The following is a 17,406-nucleotide window of genomic DNA, read 5'->3' as shown; positions in this document are numbered from 1 at the left end:
GGAATTTATTTTCCTTTCAGTGGCTTAAAATCACCTATGTGACAAGTGCTGCTTGTGTTCAACTGTTTTCCTTTCCACATCTTGAGCGGCCTTATAACCACAGCCTAGTTGGGTCATTAAATGTGCAATATTCACTTGTTCAGGGGTTGGAGGTTTAGCATTTTACTTGCTTATACAGAAGACAAGTTTTTATGTGATGAGAAAAAGGGAGAAATGAGAATTTGCTAAGTAAAATTCTGCAAATAAACTGGACTCAAGTTCAGTTTACACACGGTGGACACGTCCCGCTTTGGGCAGACTGGTTGGCAGGTCTTTTCATGCAGAAATTACACTAAGAAAACTGTGACATTAGAAGGCTTGTAATGGATAGAACCTATATTCTGTTACACTTCAACACAATAGCCAAGGTGTCTAGTTTCAAAGAGAATGTAAAGCTTGGTTTAAGAATCGGCATAGACAGGAGGCCACTGGTGGCCCCAGGGAGTGCAGGAGAACCTAGGAGATCCCTGTGGGTCTATAACGCAGTTGTGACCTTGGTAGGAGGAGGGACAGGAAGCTGCACCAAGTTTCCAAGGCCTGAATTCCAGGGTTGGGGTGGGAGTGCCTCTGGGAGGGCCCAGATGGCGGGGGTTGAGGGTGACAGTGTAACCCTAACTTGGTCACAGCACTGAAATGCCCAGGAGCCCTGCCTTAGCGTTTGATTGCATTAACATTTGTAAGACACACCTTGAAAGGGCCAGGGGTTGTACTCTGGCACCTTATGAGCTGGGCATCCCACAGGGGTCTCAAACTTCAGCTTGCTTAAGAATCACCTGGAGTAAACTGGAGCCTGATTAAAAACAAGCCAGAAAAGGCATTTGAGAACAGTTGGGGAAATATGAATGTGGGCTGTAAGATGGTATTATTGAATAATTGTTCACATTTTTCTCAAACGTGATGATGGCATTGAGGTTGTGGAGGAGAAGGCTTTGCTCTTAGTAGACACAGCTGAGGTATTCAGGAGTGAAGGACTGGTTCCTGCAGTTTACTCTCAAATAGTTCAGCCAAACACACACACATGAAGCAAATATGGCAAAATGTTAGTAACTGTTGAATGTGGGTGGTGGGTATCTTGTTGATCATCTTAATTTTTTTCAGTTTTGTGCTTGTGTGTTTGAAAACGACTATAATACAAAGTTAGGGGCAAAATCATCTGGAGAGTTAGTTTAAAATTCCATCCCTGCACTCACAGCCTGTGATTCAGGAGGTCCAGGTGGTGCTCAGGATGGGATCTGAGCAAGGTCCCCATGTGTTCTTGATGCAGGCAACCCTCAGCACCCTCTGGGGAAACCCTGCTCTGAGAGCCCAAGGTGCTATGGGGGAAACCCTAGCCCCAGGTCTGGAGTAGGTGCAGCAGCCATGGGAAACAGTACCAGAGCCAACCCTGGGCTTGGCCCCTTGGGCACCCTGCCTCCCTCTGCTACTCGCATACCTGTTGGAGGCAGCAGTTCTTCACCAGGTGGAAGCCTACTGCTGCCCCCTAACTCCAGCAACTTTGAACTGCTTGGACATCACCCTGTGTCCGACCTGGCCTTTTTAAGACTGTCCCTTCTGTTTAGAATGACATACTTTCATATCTCCAACTAACATTCTTCCCCATTTGCATGGCCAGTGTGCACCATTTCTATGTCCTCTCCTCCAGAAACCCTTCCCAAAACTGGGCTGCCCATTCTTTTTTGTGTTTTCCCACAGCACTTCCTACTGTTACTTTCACATCTTATTCCACTTACTGGGCTGTGGGCGCACTAGCGTGAGAATTCTGGGAGAGTTCTACAGTGGAGTTATCAGGGCTGTTCCCAAATGCTTCTTGATTTCTTCCTCCCAGGTACAGCATAAGGTTGCACTGCCCAGGCCCTTAAGGGTGGTTGGACATGTGGCTAATTCTGGCCAGTGAACTATGACCACAATTGGGAGGGCTAGAGCTTTATTTTTATCTCCAACCCAGCAATGCACAACATGAGGGATGGTGGATCCCTGGGAGCCTGAGTCCCTGAGTAAAAACAATGTGCAAAGCTCCCCTGCCAGTATGTGATGGGCATGTAGCTTTCGTGAGAATAAACCCTGCTTGTCTTCAGCCACTGTGAATTTAGGATTTGTTTGTTACTACAGCACAACCTAGCACAGCCTGACTGAAACACATGCCTCGGTCATTTCTGTATCCCCAAACACCGGGCCCAATTCCCAGCACAAAACAAACAAATTAGTAATTCCTATCACTGTATTCTTGGCTGAGGAACTGGCCTCAAAGACCAGGCAGATGTTCCAAGACATACCACTCCTGTGCCCTTCACTTCTGCCCTGGTGAACAGGACTCTGTGGAGGTGCCCCGAAGTATCCCCATATATGGAGTTACAAATACCAACTCCTCTGTGATCTTTGACAGATCAGTCTTCTGGATGGATCCATCACCCCCTTGCTCTGGTGAGGAGGGGAACCTCACAGAACCCAGTGCCCTACTTACTAACTTGTGAAGATTCCTCAACCTTCAGGCCATCTCTGTAGAAAAGCATCAGAGAGGACCCTGAACTTACTGTAGGTTACCACTCCAGCTCTGGGGAAAGTTCTGAAGGAAAGAGTTTGTTCCCCTGGCCTCTTCAGTCCCTGATATCGGTTGCCCTTTTCTCTGCCAGCTTTTCTGGGTGTCAGACACACCCCCTCCTCCTCTCCCTGACCCCAGAGACTGCAGGGGCTAAAACATGTTTGCACTGATGCGTGAATAGGGAAAGCAGCACCCGATGAATGCAGAACTCAGGCAAATGGGATGAAATTATTGGCGCTTTTGGACTTTGCACATCCTGGGAGGATGCAGGTCCCAGACAGAGGTCAGTGCTGCAGCTGCTCTATCCATGGGACCCTGCAACCGAGAGTGCCCCTCAGGCCTCCCAGCTTTCAGTCCTTGGCAACAATGGATTCCAGATGCTTTGAGATGATGGGTGTTTTGTTTTCTTTTCCCAGGGGTCCCAGCAAAGGTAATGCAGAGCAGCTGATGGAGTGAGAGGTGGGCAAAAAGTATTGGACAACACAGAGGGGCCCCAGGAATAGGGACACTAGACTCCTCACTGCCAATTGGAGGTTCCTGGGACCACAGGTTTGCACACCCAGACTTGCTGTCTAGAATCCTCATTCTCAGCAAGGCCTGTGTGGCCACCACAGTTTCCAAGAGCCATTTGCATATCCCAAGGCTGCCTTGCAAGGAGGAGCCGGTAACACCCCTCATGTCTGTAGATGGCTTTGTACTTCCCAAAGTCCCTTCATATTCATAATTTCTCTGATTTTGATGGCCCTACCAGCAAGGATGGAAGAATATTACTGTCTGTGTTCAACAGTGGATGAGCTGAGTCCCAAAGAGGTGAAAAAAGTGCCCTGGTCAACACAGCACGTGGGTGATAGCTGCGATGGAGCCCGGGCCTCCAGAGCCTCCTGCCTGCATCACTATGGTGGTCTCAGCAAGAAAGGGTGAGAGGAGTTTTTCTGGAAGTCTCACGTTGGAGCTTATGTGTGCATGTGTACACACACACACTTTAAAAATGTTGGCCCCATTGACATAAATATGGGGGCTCTGAGACAGATGTCCATGGAGGAGACCACTGTGAGTAGAGTCCTGGCCTCCTTATGGGATTTGCCTAGTTGGGGGCTGCCAAGGTGTCCAGGAGCCAGGAAGGGCTGTCCCAGCCAATCCTGATGCTGTTCTTCGCTCCTCATGGTGCACAAGTGGATGCCGGTAGCCGAGTACTTCCTCGTGGTGAGCACATGGGTGCTGCTGGGCCCCGGGGGCTCATCTGGCTCAAATTTTCATAATTGGACTCCTGAGCCTGGGGCCTGCAGACATAAGAAAGTTGGCTGACCACCCAATACAGAAAGGGGGACCCTGACTGCCCAAACCATACCCCAGCAGTGGGTAGGAAGGAGAGACGAGAGGGGAGGTGGGGCCTGCAGCCAACAGGGCTTGGACATTAGCTGGGAGGTTGGAGGCAGGGCAGCTGCAGGATCTGTGGAACAGGGAGGGGGCTCCAGAGTATTTCTCCTCTCTGCCTTCAAAAACCATCTCCACGTCCCTGCCCTCCAGAGCAGGGATATGCCCAGGCCTGTCTTCCTGAGCTCCAACTGCTCTGACTTCTCCGCTGGGATGTCTTAACGGGCATCTCAAAGTTACTGTCCACAGTGTTTACATGATCCTGACCAGTAGCCCCCTATCCCATCCCATCTTCATCTCAGTAAGTGGCGCCCAAGGTGATGGCTCCAAACCTGGCCATCCTAGCTTCCTCTTCATATGTCGTGTGCAGCCAGCCCCCTGGTCAGGCCTGCCTTCTGCCTTCCCCATTCCCCACCTCCACCACTGCTGCCTGAGCACCCAAGCGGCCTCAGCTGTGGTGGAAAGCCTCACGAGATTCCTGGCTCCTGCTCACGTTTGAGTGGGGTCACTTGTCTGCTTGTAACGATTCAGTGACTTCCCATTGCTTTCAAATGAGTCCCACAGCCTCCCTGTCCTCTCCATCTCCTTCCCAGGTCTCCCTTGAACCTTCTGACTTCCCTTTTCCTTCTGAATTGCCCCACCACTCCAGCCCGCCCCTTTGGGCTCTGGTCTCAGGTCCCCTCCACGTTGTGTCCTTAGAGACAACATCCTCATCTAAAGTAGCCGCAGCCCATGGCCACCTTCCTCCCCGACGGTGCTACTTCATTGCCGTGGCCGCTTCCTCCACAGCTCTTATTTTAAAATCTAAGCTGATCTTGTTTATGTGTTTATTAAAATTCTCCACATTACAATGTGAGTTCTTTGAGGCCAAAGATTCTTGTTGTTTCTTTAGCACCTACAACAGTGTCTGGTACACAGTAGGTTTGAATGACAGCTTTCTGATTGAGATGCCTTAGTGGGGTAGTAAATTAGCAAGAAAAGGCACATTGCACATGTTTCCCAGAATGTGGGGGTTAGATGAGCAGGCAGCTGGAGAGAGGGGCTGGTCCAGCCCTCAGGGCACAGGCAAGTGGAATTATGGGAGTGTCTGGGTTTGTCTAATGGGTCCTGAATGACTCTGCTGCCCCAACCACCACCCTCACCCAGCATCCCAGCAGGCCACCCAGGGTCTATGAATTGAATTCTTTCTTCTTCAACACAGACCTTCACTTGGACAGACATACTGAGAGGAGGGGAACATGGCCAGGAGGGTCAGCACTTCCTAGCTGGGCCCTGAGCCCCTCACCTAAACCCTCAGGACCTCTGAGCACGTTTTGTTTGTAAAGCCTTCAGCAGAGTGCCTGGGAGAACGAATACCCCAGGTGGCTTCTGTGAGGGTCTGCCTGTGTGGAGTGCTGGGCTCTGCAAGAGGGAACACAGCCTAGAGGAACCACAGCTAGGGGTGCAGGTAAGACCGAAAAATGACCCTCTCACACCGTGACACCAGGCTGGTCTGGGAGGGATGCCAGTGAGAGGCCCAGACGGTACATGCTGGAGTAGGGTGGGGTAAGGGTGGGGAGAGCAGGTCAGCATGGCCTGATCCGGCCCTAAACAGGCTTGGTGGACTGAAGGAGGGAGGGCTTTGGGCAGGCCTAGAAGTTCGTCTGGGCCACGCCCCCAGCCCTGACCCTTTGCCTGTTTTTCTCCTCATGCCAGCAGCCCTCAGAGGCCTGCACCCCTTGGCCAATGGGGACTACAGCAGGTGGGGTGGGGTGGGGGCAGAGTAGTTCACTTACCGTGGTGCGGTGTCCTGGGTGATTGGGCTCTCTGTGTGAAGAACAGAGAGAGAGGAGGCATGAAATCTCCATGGTAGCCTCCGGGTACAGGCCCCGCCCCTCACGCGCCCCCACTGTGGAAGTGGTCTGAGGGATACATGCAACAGACAGCATGCTAGCAGGTGGGGGAGTGACCCAGAAGATGACTGGGAGTTCATGAGAAGGTGAAGTGAGAAGCAGTCCACAGAAAAACACGTCTTTCTGAGGACGCTGAGGCCCAGAATGCTCACATTTGGAAAACTTGCAAGGAAGTCAGCATGGCCATAGCAAACACAGTGGCCATAGCAAAACAAGTGACAGATTGGGATTTCACCCCAGGAGAGTCTGAGGCTGGTCCCACTGCCCTGGGGGGTCCGAGAGGCTCCGGGAAGCCCTTTTCGGGCCCAGAGCAAATTTCCCATCAGCTCAACAGGAGCAGTGTGCTGGGGCCTGCTGTTCTCCCAAGACACCCTCCTACTTCATGCTTGCACCTTTTAGATGTCATTCCTCTGCTAGGAATACCATTAGCTCCTTGTTTTCCTAGCTCACGCCTGCTTATAGTTTGGGATTTAGCCCTCACTTGTGTGAAGCCTTCCCTCCTGGCCCCCATCCAGCTGAGCCACCAGCACAAGGCTGACCATACTCTGGGCTTTGGCAGGGACAGCATTTCTCACTGAGGACTGCAACCACTTGCTTACTCCTTAGCACCCACTCAAGGGCACGGAACCATGGCTTACACACCTTTGTATTCCTAGCACAGCACATAGTAGGTCTTCAAGATGCTTGTTGTAACATACGGGAATGGTGCTATATGGGAAAGCCTGCGGGTGGTCAGAGTCGTCAGAGTCATTAGGGAGGAGTCATTTCTAGGGTGCCGGTAAAGGACCCGACTCCTGAGTTGGGGTCACTATCGCTGTGACTCTAGGCTAGGCCAGAGGCAAGTTCTTTAACTTCTCTGGCCTCGGCTTCCTTAATGTAAAATGGGCTCACACTGGTTCCCACCTCCAGGTGATTAGTCTGGTTACCTAAGAGGAGAGCCCCCTGCCTGACCCTCGTGCCCACCCTGACCTGAATTGCACCCACCTAGGCGGCGGTGGGCTGCGGCGTGGGCGGCCAGAACGCAGAGCAGCAGCAGCGCCTTGAGGCCGAGTGCGCTGAGCAGCAAGGCGATCGCTGGAGCCCCAGACGCGCCGTGAAAACGGAACAAGTAGACGCTGGCCTCTGCGTGGCCCAGGCTGTTGGAAGCAGTGCACGTGTAGCGGCCGTCGTGGACCAGAGCTGGCAGCTCTGCGGTTACCTGATGGCTGTGACCCTGACCCAGGCCCGACAGGGTAGCTGATTGGTTGCCCAGAGGGCCGGACCAGCCGAGGGTGGGCGGTGGCTCCCCTTCGGCGGTGCAGAGCGCGCGGAAGGCGTGCGCAGGACCCGGCAGCACCGAGATATTGATGATTCTCGGGGCGGCTGCGCGCCGTGACCAAGGGGGCAAGAGAGAAAGCAAATTGTGATCAGAGCAGCGGTGGGCAAAGAGTTACCCTCCCAGGGAGTACCACTCGGGCACCAGGCTAGCAGGCACTGGGTCCTGATACAAGTGTGTCTTGCGCAAGTTATTCTGCAGCGCTGTGCCTCACTTTCTCCATGCGTAAAATGTGGATCACTTACCTGTGGGGCTGATGAGAAAATTTGGCAAGTTGATAATACATGTGGAGTGTTGGACTATGGTTTGGCCCATAGCAAGTGCTTACTACAAGTTCGGTATTAATGCTGTATCATTGAGGACCGTGCTAGTGTGATTTTAAGGGTGCCTTCCGCTCCCAGACAATCTCCCCCAGATCTAGAGTTGAGACTGAATCACTGAATGCTAGGACTGTGGCAAGGAGGTGGGGACCCTGGGAAGACACTGAAATGCACTCAGAGAAGTTCTTGGCAGAGTCACACTCGAACCCAGAACTCCACGATCCCCACAGCAGAGAGTCCAGGATTTTTAAAAGCTCCCCAGGTGACTGGGTTGTGCAGCCAGTGTTGAGAACCACTAGGGACCGAGACCGTGGCTCCCACATCTTTATTCCTCAGGGTCTAGCAAAGTACTGGGCACTTGGTGGGCCCCCTGGGCACCCCCCAGCGTGCTGTGGGTCCCCTTCAGTCAACGTCGCCCACAATCCATTGCAGCCCTCGGCTTATTTAGAATTATCGTTTACTTGTATTTCTCTCCCTCTGGACTGCGAGCCGCTGGGGACGTTGACTCTCTAGGAGCTTCATTACAATGCCCATTCGCGGGCCCCGCCCAGCCCTTCCTGGGCACAGGATTCTGCATTTTTAATAAGTTCCCAGGTGGTTCTTAGCCATCGCCAGGTGGGAGGGCTTGTGGATTGTCCCCTTCCCTATCTCAGCGGAGGGCACAGAGCCGGCACTTCGTGAGCCCTCGGGACAGGGGCAGGAAGTGGGGAGGGACGAAGGCACTGCGCCCGCCCCGGCCGCCCGCGCCCCGTAGCCGGAGCCCCTGCGCCGCGCTCACCGGTCACGCGGAGCCGGACACCGTGGCGGCTCTCGTAGCGGTCGTGGACGTTGCCGGCGAACTCGACACGGCAGAAGTAGCGGCCGTCGTCGGCCAGGGCGAGGCGCTCCACGCGCAGCGAGAGGTCGTTGCGGCGCGGGTTGCCCAGCAGCCGGAAGCGGCCGTGCAGACTGAGCGCCGTCTGGCAGAGCTCGCTGCCCCGCGCCGCCGCGCACCGGAACACCTGCGGGCCCGCGTACGGCTCGCCCGCGCGCCAGATGGCCGTGAGCGGCCCGTCGTAGTGGCGGTGCGGGTGCGTGAAGGTGCAGGGCAGCACGGCCGCCTCGCCCGCCGCCGCGCTCACCTCGGCCGGCACGTGCATGGACCAGCGCTGCGCCGGCTCACCTGCGGGCGGCGGCCGAGCAAGTGAGCAACGCCGCGCCCAGGGGGCCGCGGGCACCCATGCCCGCGTCTTCGGAGGACCTGCCCTGGGATCCGGGAAGCCCCCGGACTCAGGAAGCGCCCGTTAGGGAAACTCACCCCACGACAACGGGGGCATCTCCTAAGACCTGACTCCCATGACTCCCGAGGTGCTGGACCCTCTCCCCACTTCCCTGGGAACATTTGCCTGACGTGTGGAGGTCCCACCTCACCGACGGGCCCGCTGACCCCATATTCCTCTCAGCAACCTGCCCTGCTGCAGAAAAGCCCCGGGATCCTGTGGTTACAGTACAGTCCCAAGACCCCCACAATGGTGGTAATAGCAAAAGCACTTACTGTGCACCTCTGTGTTGAGCAAGCTCCCGGTAGTGTCCCTTTTAGTTCTCACAGATGATCCTAGAGGTAAGCACAGTTATCCCCAGGTTACATGTTAATAAACTGAGGCCCAGAGAAATTGAGTAATTGCTGGAGTTCACAGAGCGAGGATGAGGCAGTGTTCACACTCAGGACTGCCTGATTTCACAGCCAGAACGTTAGTGCACCAAAGGTTTAGAACCCTGGGCCTCATCCAAGGAGACCAATGCTGCCATTTACAGGGGAAACTGAGGCCTTGCCAAGGAATGGTGTGTTTTGAACTTAATGCGTTGAGCTGGCAGATAAGATTCCTCTAAAATCCAGGTCAACCCAAGTGTGGGCTTGCCAAAGGCCTCCCAAAGTGTCCAGACAGGGAGCTGAGAGCAGGAGCGGTGGGCGGACATGCCTGCGTTGTTCTGTGCAAGCCCTTGGACTCGGTTTCCTCCCTCCTATGCTGTGAGCCTCTGAAGTACGGTAGAGCTAAGGTCTGGAAGCTGTGCTCTGCCTCCCGCGCGAAGACGGCTGGATAACCACAGCCCTTACTGTTGCATATTTGTGTTGCTCTGGGGAAGGGGTGGTGGATGGGTGTCAGAGCTGGGCCTCAGAGGATCAGTGAGGGGTGGTGCCTACCCAAAGAGGGGGTACAGGCTCTTAGGTCTGCCCAGCTAGTGCCCTGGTGGCAGTTCACAAAAGGGATCTTTAAAGGGAATAATAGAGCAGCCCTTGTATTTCGGAAGAACTTTGCAATTGACATAGTTTCCACATGTATTGTATCACATGACCCTCAAAACAGTGGGGATAAAGGCAGGGCAGATACTGTTACAGACGAGAAAATGAAGGCATGGAGTCACACAGGCAGAAGGAGGGAGAAACCCAGCCTTGCTGACTTCAGGTCTAGTGCTCTTTGCTTTATAGGGTAACCTGACTCATCACTGGGCAGGAATCCCCCCAGCCCGCAGCTGGCAGATCATCCTCCAGAAAGCCCATTTCATCTGTGAATAATTGACATGTCAGGATATCCCTCAAGCACAGAACCAATGTCAGGCACCAGCCACGTGACTGCCCTTGCTCTTTGGAACATGCCAGCCCCTCCCCATGGTGGCCCTGCCAGGATCCTGTCGTGGCTATCCTGGCCCCATTAAGTCTTCTCTTCTCTGGTGGGAGATCCAGTCCCCCACCTGCCCCTCTGCGTGCTCACCACCTGCTTGGCATGCTCCCTGTAGCTGTATCCTGAGGGAGGCCTCTAGGTGTGCTGGACTGGTGGAGCTGGGTACGAATGGGTTGTGTGAGCTGTGCCTTGTACAAAACCACACTTTGGATTTGTGTTGAACTTGCAGTCAAGTAAAACCACTTTTCACACAATCTGCTTCTAAACCAAATCTATTTTCTTCTTGACAATGCAATTACACTTTTGAACCCAAGTGGAGGACCTGACATTGATCCCTAGTAAGAGCTTGTTTGCTCAGTTGTTAATCATCAAAGGGCCTAGCTCCAAATTTCAGAAACCCTTTCTGAAGGTTTTACTGGTTCAGTCAGTACTTCTAACTGCAGAAAGTGCCTCCCCACTCTTGAGGCTCTATCCCTGACTCAGTCTTCTTGCACTTTGCACCCTCTGCAACCTCAGCTCCTCTGACCTCTGCACCTCGTGGGCACCACAGGGATGGGCACTGATTGCCCAGAAACTTTTGCTATTGTGCATTCATCAGTTAGTAAACATGCATCAGACATGTCCCCACTCTGAGCCAGGCACTGGGAGAGGAGCCAGGGTCACAAAGATCAATAGGATACCTTATCGGCCTGCTGGAGCTCACAGCTCTGAAAGGCAGACACATCTGTGAACACATAATTACTCCACAGCCTGCCAGGTGCTCCAGTGAAGGACACGAACAGTGTTCCCTCTGTTTGAACATGATCCTTGGCACATTTCACTCACCAGCTCCCTCCTAGTCATCCCTGGGTCTCCACTGAGTTGTCCTATAGTGGGAGGCCTTTCTTGAGCCCCAAGCCTGGGTCTGGTGCCAAGGCTGGCAGAAAGGTACTTCCTCTGTGAGCACTGACCGTTTAACTGGGTCTTGCCTGAGCACCCAGGTGCTCTGGGAGGTCAGGGATCACTTGTGTGTGGTCCCATTTGTGTTGTTATCGGCCAGCATGATGCCTGCCACAGAGTAATTGATGTTGGATTGAATTGCTATGAGAGGGCAGAGGGAATGTCTTCAGGTGGCAGGGGAGGGGGTGTGGGCTGGAGGAAGCGGTGTGGAGACAGTAGGCAGGAAGGGATTGATTGGAGGACCCAGGAGTGAGAAGATGCCCTTGCAGCAGAGCCTTGAGAAAGGAGTGGGATTTTACCAGGTCTTTGTGTAGGCTGAAGGCATTCTAGGCAAAGGAGAGAGGAGGGCAAAACCACGGAGGTATGATATCAGCATTGAGGTCGCAGGGCATGATAGGATAAGGAGGCCAGTACTCTGGGGACTCAGTGGGAGCACCTTATTTCATGGGCACTACAATCCCATGAGGTACTGTCAATAGCCCCTTTCTAGAGAAGGGGGACCCGGGAGTCTGGGGGCCGAGGGACTTGGCAGGTCATCTGACTAACCAGAAGCAGAGCCTCGGCTTCCCTTGACTCAGGTTCTTCTTTGTCCTGTACACTGTGTTGCTTGAGGGTGCCACAGCCAGGTTTGGAAACATTCTGAAGTATGCTGCAAATGGCAGGCCAGACCTCCCTGCCCCGCCCCCACTTTCTGGGGGGTTTGTTCTTGCAGCAGACAGGGAACGCAGAGGCCCTTTCACCAAGCACTGCGATCTTGGCTCCCTTTAGGGGGAGGTCTGTGTTTCCTGTTTACCTGCTGGGGGGCATTTCACGAGGCAGCCAGTGGCCAGGCTCTCACACAGAGACCTTTGGGTGAGTGTACCCAGGGCTCCAGGTGAGGGTGGGAAGGCCCACCAGGAACTGCTGTGGGAGCAAATGCCCTGGCTCTGGCAGCCACCCAGTTCCCCAGCGTCCTGTGACATTTACCATTCCCTTTGGCGACCCACGCTTGTCTCTTGGGGAGGGACAGCTCCTGCACTGGAGCCATGGCCCTTTATTGTAGAGTTTTTCATCTCTCTGCCTTGAATCTGTCATCATCCAGGGGTCAAGAGAAGACCCACATTCTTCCTGTTGTTCATAATACCTCCTCTCAACGGTGGGCCACAGGCCATGGTGGAAAGGGTTCCAGCTTTGGCACAGCTGGGCCTGGGTGACACTCTCCCTTGTGGTCATTCTTTCATCAAACTCATAGCGCATTCAGTCTGTGCCTGGTGCTGTTAGGCTCCTTTACCTACAGGTGATCTTTGGGCGAGTTGCTTAACGTCCCAGGTCTCAGGCTCCTCTGCTGCAAAATGGGGCCCAGGATTGCATGAAGTCACATATGTAGATCACCCAGCACAGTGCTTGACATAGCAAATGTTCAATGCATGTTGATTTCCTTGTTTCCCCATCCCTGCAGGGGGAGTGTGAATAGAAGGAAGTAGGGTGGAGAGGGCTAACCAATGGTGTGGTGGTGCTCTGGGCATGTAAGTTGATGTGATGTGGCAGTACCCTGAACGGCCCCATTACATCTTAAACCACATGAAATATAAAAGCTCAGTCCTCACCCTTAACTCACCTGATACCTAGTCATTTAATCATGTATTTATTCAGTCAGTAGGTATTTATTGAGGGTCTATCATGAACTTGACACTGTGCAGGGTGAGGGGATGCAGTCACAGCGACTGTTAGTAGCCCTTCTCAGTGTGTTTACAGTCTGGCCATTGCTCAGCCACTGTTTACTTTTTGTTTATGCACAATCCTAACAAGTTTGATTAGTTTTCCAGCCTAGTGAAATACAAACTAAAAGGCTGGAAAGTGTTTTCTGTTTGTAGGCCCACTGAAAGCAGCAAGTAATGATGGCTGACATCAGCCAGGGAGGAAGGGCTCAGGAGAAATAAGGAAGAGTTGGCTCAGGTCAGAGGTTATAAAAGTACGGCACCATGGGACCGTTTAGAGAAGGAGTAAGCCCAGTGGGCCTTGAGGCATCACCGCACTGCAGCAGACTAGGAGTTCACAGCAGTGACCTGAGTCACCTTGGGAAGCTCCATTGCCATGAGAGGTGCACCCCTCAGAGTGGGTATCGCTGACTTTGTGACCTAAGGCAAGTTCCCATAGCTCTCTGGCCTCAGTGGGTTCATCTATGAAATGAGGTCTCTAGATCTTTGTTAAGATGACTTTTAAATCTAGAAGTCTATGTCTGAAAATTAGATAAAAATGACAAGTCTATAAAGCACTTTAGAAATATATCTATCTAAAATAAATGAAAAGATTTTTAGGTACTTAAAAATAAGCCACTAGCTATCCAGCACGCGCAGCTACTTGGGAAGATGCCTGTAAGCCTTGATGGTCCCCTGCAGCCGTTCAGTAAATTCTTCACATTGCTGAGGCCTCCTCGTGATGACTGGTGTGCAGCAGGGAAGGGCTGGCGCTGTGGCACTGGGCAACCAGCTCCCGTGTCACCATAATCATGTCTCAGCTAAGGGGTAGTTGATTTACCCTGGACCCCCTTTCCTGAAGCCCTGTGCCCGTGGTGCGATAGTGGGAAGAGAACTCGCAGGAGACAGAAGCACATCTGCGGGACCTGCATGGCAGAAGCAGCATCTGGGAGGGATCAGAAAAAGAAACCTTGGTTTTGGGCACAGCTGACCAAAGATGTCCCAGGTTCCCCAGTGAGGAGAGAAGCAGGGGCCTCTCGGGGAGTCATAAGCAGTGTGTTCTGTGCAATTGCGCTCATGTTAACCGTAGATAAAAATGTTTACTGGTTTTATCCCAGACTGTGGTTCTGTGGTTCATAGACAGGAAAGTGAGCCAGCGGTGGCCGTGGTGGGGTAATGGCCAGTGGGGGTGGCCTCCCAGAATGGCACTTTAATGAGAATTAGGTCTGCTGGCAGCGGGGGCTTTATGGGAGTTTTCTGGAGGAACCAAGTTGTGGACATTGAGGATGGGAAGGAAGGTGCCAGGTGGGCAGTCACCACAGATAGACTGTGCCACCCAGAGGGACAGCTGCGCCCCCACACCGTGACGGCCCACATTACCAGTCGACAGGCGGCCAAGCTGATGAGCGCAGCTGTCTGTAAGGGGACTACCTCCTTGGGGCAAGGGCGTGTTAACAACGGTATTCTCAGGCAGTAACTCCAGTGGTGGCCTCTCAGACATGGTGGCACTGGAGGGTCAGGAGAAAGCACTTTGGGAGTGAGGAGAGACATTCCCTTGGCCAGCAAACCTCATCAGTTGGGTGTGTGGACACATGCCTTTCCGCCAATTCCCTCCCGCCCCCGAGGTTGCTCCCACCAGCTCTCTGTGCCTGCATGTTGTCCAGATAGGTTATCAGTGGAGAAAAAGTGTAAAAGGGGTGCAGAGGAGAGGAGGGGGAGGACACAGGAATTCTGTCCTTCAGTGTGACCCAGACCCAGAAGGTTCTAAAGAAGGGATGAAGGGCAGGGTGCTGGGAGTGAAAGGCCTGGCCGTTCTTCTGCCCTCAGGGTTTCCTCACTTCCTCTTTAACCTTTGCCTCTCAGGCCACTTGGTTGTGGAACTGGACCTGCCCCCCATCTCCTGAACTGATAGTGCAGAGCCACAGGCTGACCCTCCCTGGGGCTAGTGCCTGCCAAGGGTACTGCTGTTCAGACTTCAGATTTAGCCTGCCTCGGCCCGTGCTCCCCCGGCCTCCTCAGCGGACTCTGCCCCTCTCCACTCCCCTCCTCCCTGGGGACGACTTCTCAATCTGAGCTGCTGACCGCGGTGCCCCCAGGGGCAGAGGAAGCATCCTGTGCATTAAACCCTCTCGTTTCCTCCTGGACCTGCTTTTCTGCAAACCGATCGGTTCAGAGTAAAGTAAATTCCTCTGAGCACCAAGCTTTGCCCAAGGCCCAGCATCTACTGCAGGTGGGTGGTGTAAAGGGTGCCCTCAGAAGACTTAAGCTCACTTCCAGACTGTGACACCCCAGGAAAGTCACCTGACCTCCCAATTCTCCTTAAAACAGCAAGGTTGTGGTGAAGAGTAAATGAACTGCCTGTCAAAGTGCACCAAAGTCCTTGAGGCTGACGGCTACTGCGCTTGCTACATGTCTTATCAGACAGTTGTGGACCAACGGAAGACTTGTCCAAGGTCACCCAGGTGGTCAGAGCTCCCAGACACCTGTTCTCCCCCTGCCCTTGTTCCCTGGCATCTCCAGCTCTCAAAAAGCAGACCTGGGGGAAACAGAAAAGAAAGACATGGGAGAATGTGAGGAGACCGCTGGGGAGGCAATTGGTGGGGGGCACCAGCACCAGGCAGCAGGCTGCAGAAAGTGAAAGGGGGGGTTTCCTGGGACAAATTCCTCCTGCTTCCCTTTTGCCAAGGGCCTGCCCAGGCCACACACTCAGAGACGTGGTCGGGGACAGGACTGTGATCTGTGGACACCCTGCTCACGAAGCCCCTGGTGCCCCTTCATCGCCGCTGAGCCCAGCCTGGTCTTCTGGCCTCTTGCCTGGGGCCGCTGCCACATGGCCAGGCTCGCAGGAGAAGAGCTGAGAGGCTCACAGCAGAGGGTGTCAGAAATCGGGACCTGCTCACTCTAGTTGATGGCCCTTTTGGTTGTAGCAGTGAAGCAACTGCTGGTATGAGAAGCAAAGCTGTCTTCTCCCTGAGACGGCGCACATGTGTGGCTTAGCCTCCCTGGGTAATCTCAGCGCATGGCTGGAGCACTTGTGTGGTCTGGGCTCTGTTCTTGAACATGTGACTGCTCATGCTTCCTCTATCTTTTTGTCTTTTACAGATTCATAGCAGCTGACCCTTAGCAGGAGGAAATAAACCCAGCCAAAACAAACAAAAAACCCCAAACCCAACCTCCCTCAAAGCTATGTGACTTCAGCAATGTTCCACTGCCATTTGTTGCACAGACACTGAGCACCAGGACGGAGCTGGGGTCGCTCATCCATGATCTAATTTATCCTTCACAACACCTCCTGAGGTGGCAAGGACACCACTTCACCAAGGCTCAGAGAGGTTGGCAACCCACCCAGGGCCACACAGCTAGTAAGTAGCACAGCCAGGATTCAAAGCCTCACCTGATGTCAACACTCATGTTCTGAACAGCTTTCCTATCTGCCCCAGGTCTGGGCAGGGTTACCTTCTCCAGCCCCCACCCTGAAAGTGGGACCCAATCCTAAATCACCCCAGAAAGATGGTTGAGTTAGGTCAATCTGAGAAAAGAAAGCCCCTTCCCTATTAGCCCCCACCACAGAGCTCTGTGCTGGGGACAATGGATAGCATGGGGTTGGGGTGGGGGTGGTCCAGTCTAGAGCCAAGCATCCATTTCCTCCCCCCAACCCCCTCACAGAACCTCTCTGTGCCTAAGTCCTCTCATCTGTGAAAAGGGACAAATAATTCCTGTCTCATAAAGTTATGAGGTTTATATGAGTTACTAGTTAAAATGCCTAGCACTTAGTAAGAGCTCTGTAGGCACTTGCTGTTACCATCAGAACCAGACCCAAACGGGACCACAGCCTCCCAGAGTGCAGGTTTTGCTCCTCCACATGCCTGGAGCTCTGGGTAAACCCAGCTGCCCCAAGTTCAAGGAGAGAAGGCTGCACCTAAGATTTCGTGAGCATCTATTCTGTTCTGAGCACAGGCCAGAGAGAACAGTGGGAACTCACCCATCAGGATGGTGCACACTAAGCAGGCCACGAGTCGGATGGGCCCTTCCATGTGGTGAGCGTCTGGAGACCCCAGGCCAGCCCCACAGTCGGTCAGGCCGCTAGGGAGAACCGTCCTTGGTGTGGGTGTGGGGGAAGGAAGGAGAAAGGGGTGGGCGATGTGTCCAGTTCTACACCCCTGCTGGGCTCTGTAGCTGCTGGAGGAACTGGGGAGAGGCAGCCAGGCAGCCCCAAGTATGATTAGATGAGACCCGTGGGGTTTAGTCATGTGGAACACCAAGAGGGGAACTGCTTGGATAATTTTCCAGGACAGGAAACAGAGAAGTGGATGGAGAAGATGCAGGACCCTCCCTGTGGCACTGGTCCCTTGGACAGAACTGCTGCTTTTCTGTAACCTTCCTCCCTCCTAGTCTCTCTTCCCCCCTCCCTCCTCGTTTCCCACCCTCCATTCCTCCCTCCTCGGCTCTCATCCTCCTCCCTCCTCGTGTCTGTCCTCCATCCCTGCTTCCCTCCCCACATTTTCAGTGTGCCAGGATGGGATTTCATTCTGATGAAGCTAATTTACAGCAGCCATACAGATTTAAAGTGGTGATTATTGATGGAAGAACAGTCATCTCTGAGGTGTAGTCATTGCTGACAATACTTTTATTACCAAGCAGCATAAATAGGA

General features: G+C 53.5%; 1 protein-coding gene across 1 annotated transcript; it reads right to left on the bottom strand.

Moving 5' to 3' along the window:
• Window positions 1-72: 72 nt before the first annotated feature.
• On the bottom strand, window positions 73-17,003 carry SIGLEC15 (sialic acid binding Ig like lectin 15). Its single transcript, XM_057504148.1, is given in 7 exon segments — window positions 73-3,802; window positions 3,804-3,858; window positions 5,728-5,758; window positions 6,829-7,206; window positions 8,258-8,641; window positions 9,014-9,073; window positions 16,737-17,003. Coding segments are annotated over 7 exon segments (1,113 nt in total). The 5' UTR covers window positions 16,789-17,003; the 3' UTR covers window positions 73-3,649.
• Between the last annotated feature and the right edge of the window lie 403 nt (window positions 17,004-17,406).

Source organism: Manis pentadactyla, chromosome 6, assembly GCF_030020395.1.
Source record: "Manis pentadactyla isolate mManPen7 chromosome 6, mManPen7.hap1, whole genome shotgun sequence".
In the NCBI taxonomy this organism is placed as follows: Eukaryota; Metazoa; Chordata; class Mammalia; order Pholidota; family Manidae; genus Manis; species Manis pentadactyla.
The sequence above is the reverse complement of the archived record's forward strand: the minus strand, read 5'-3'. Positions and strand labels throughout refer to the sequence as shown.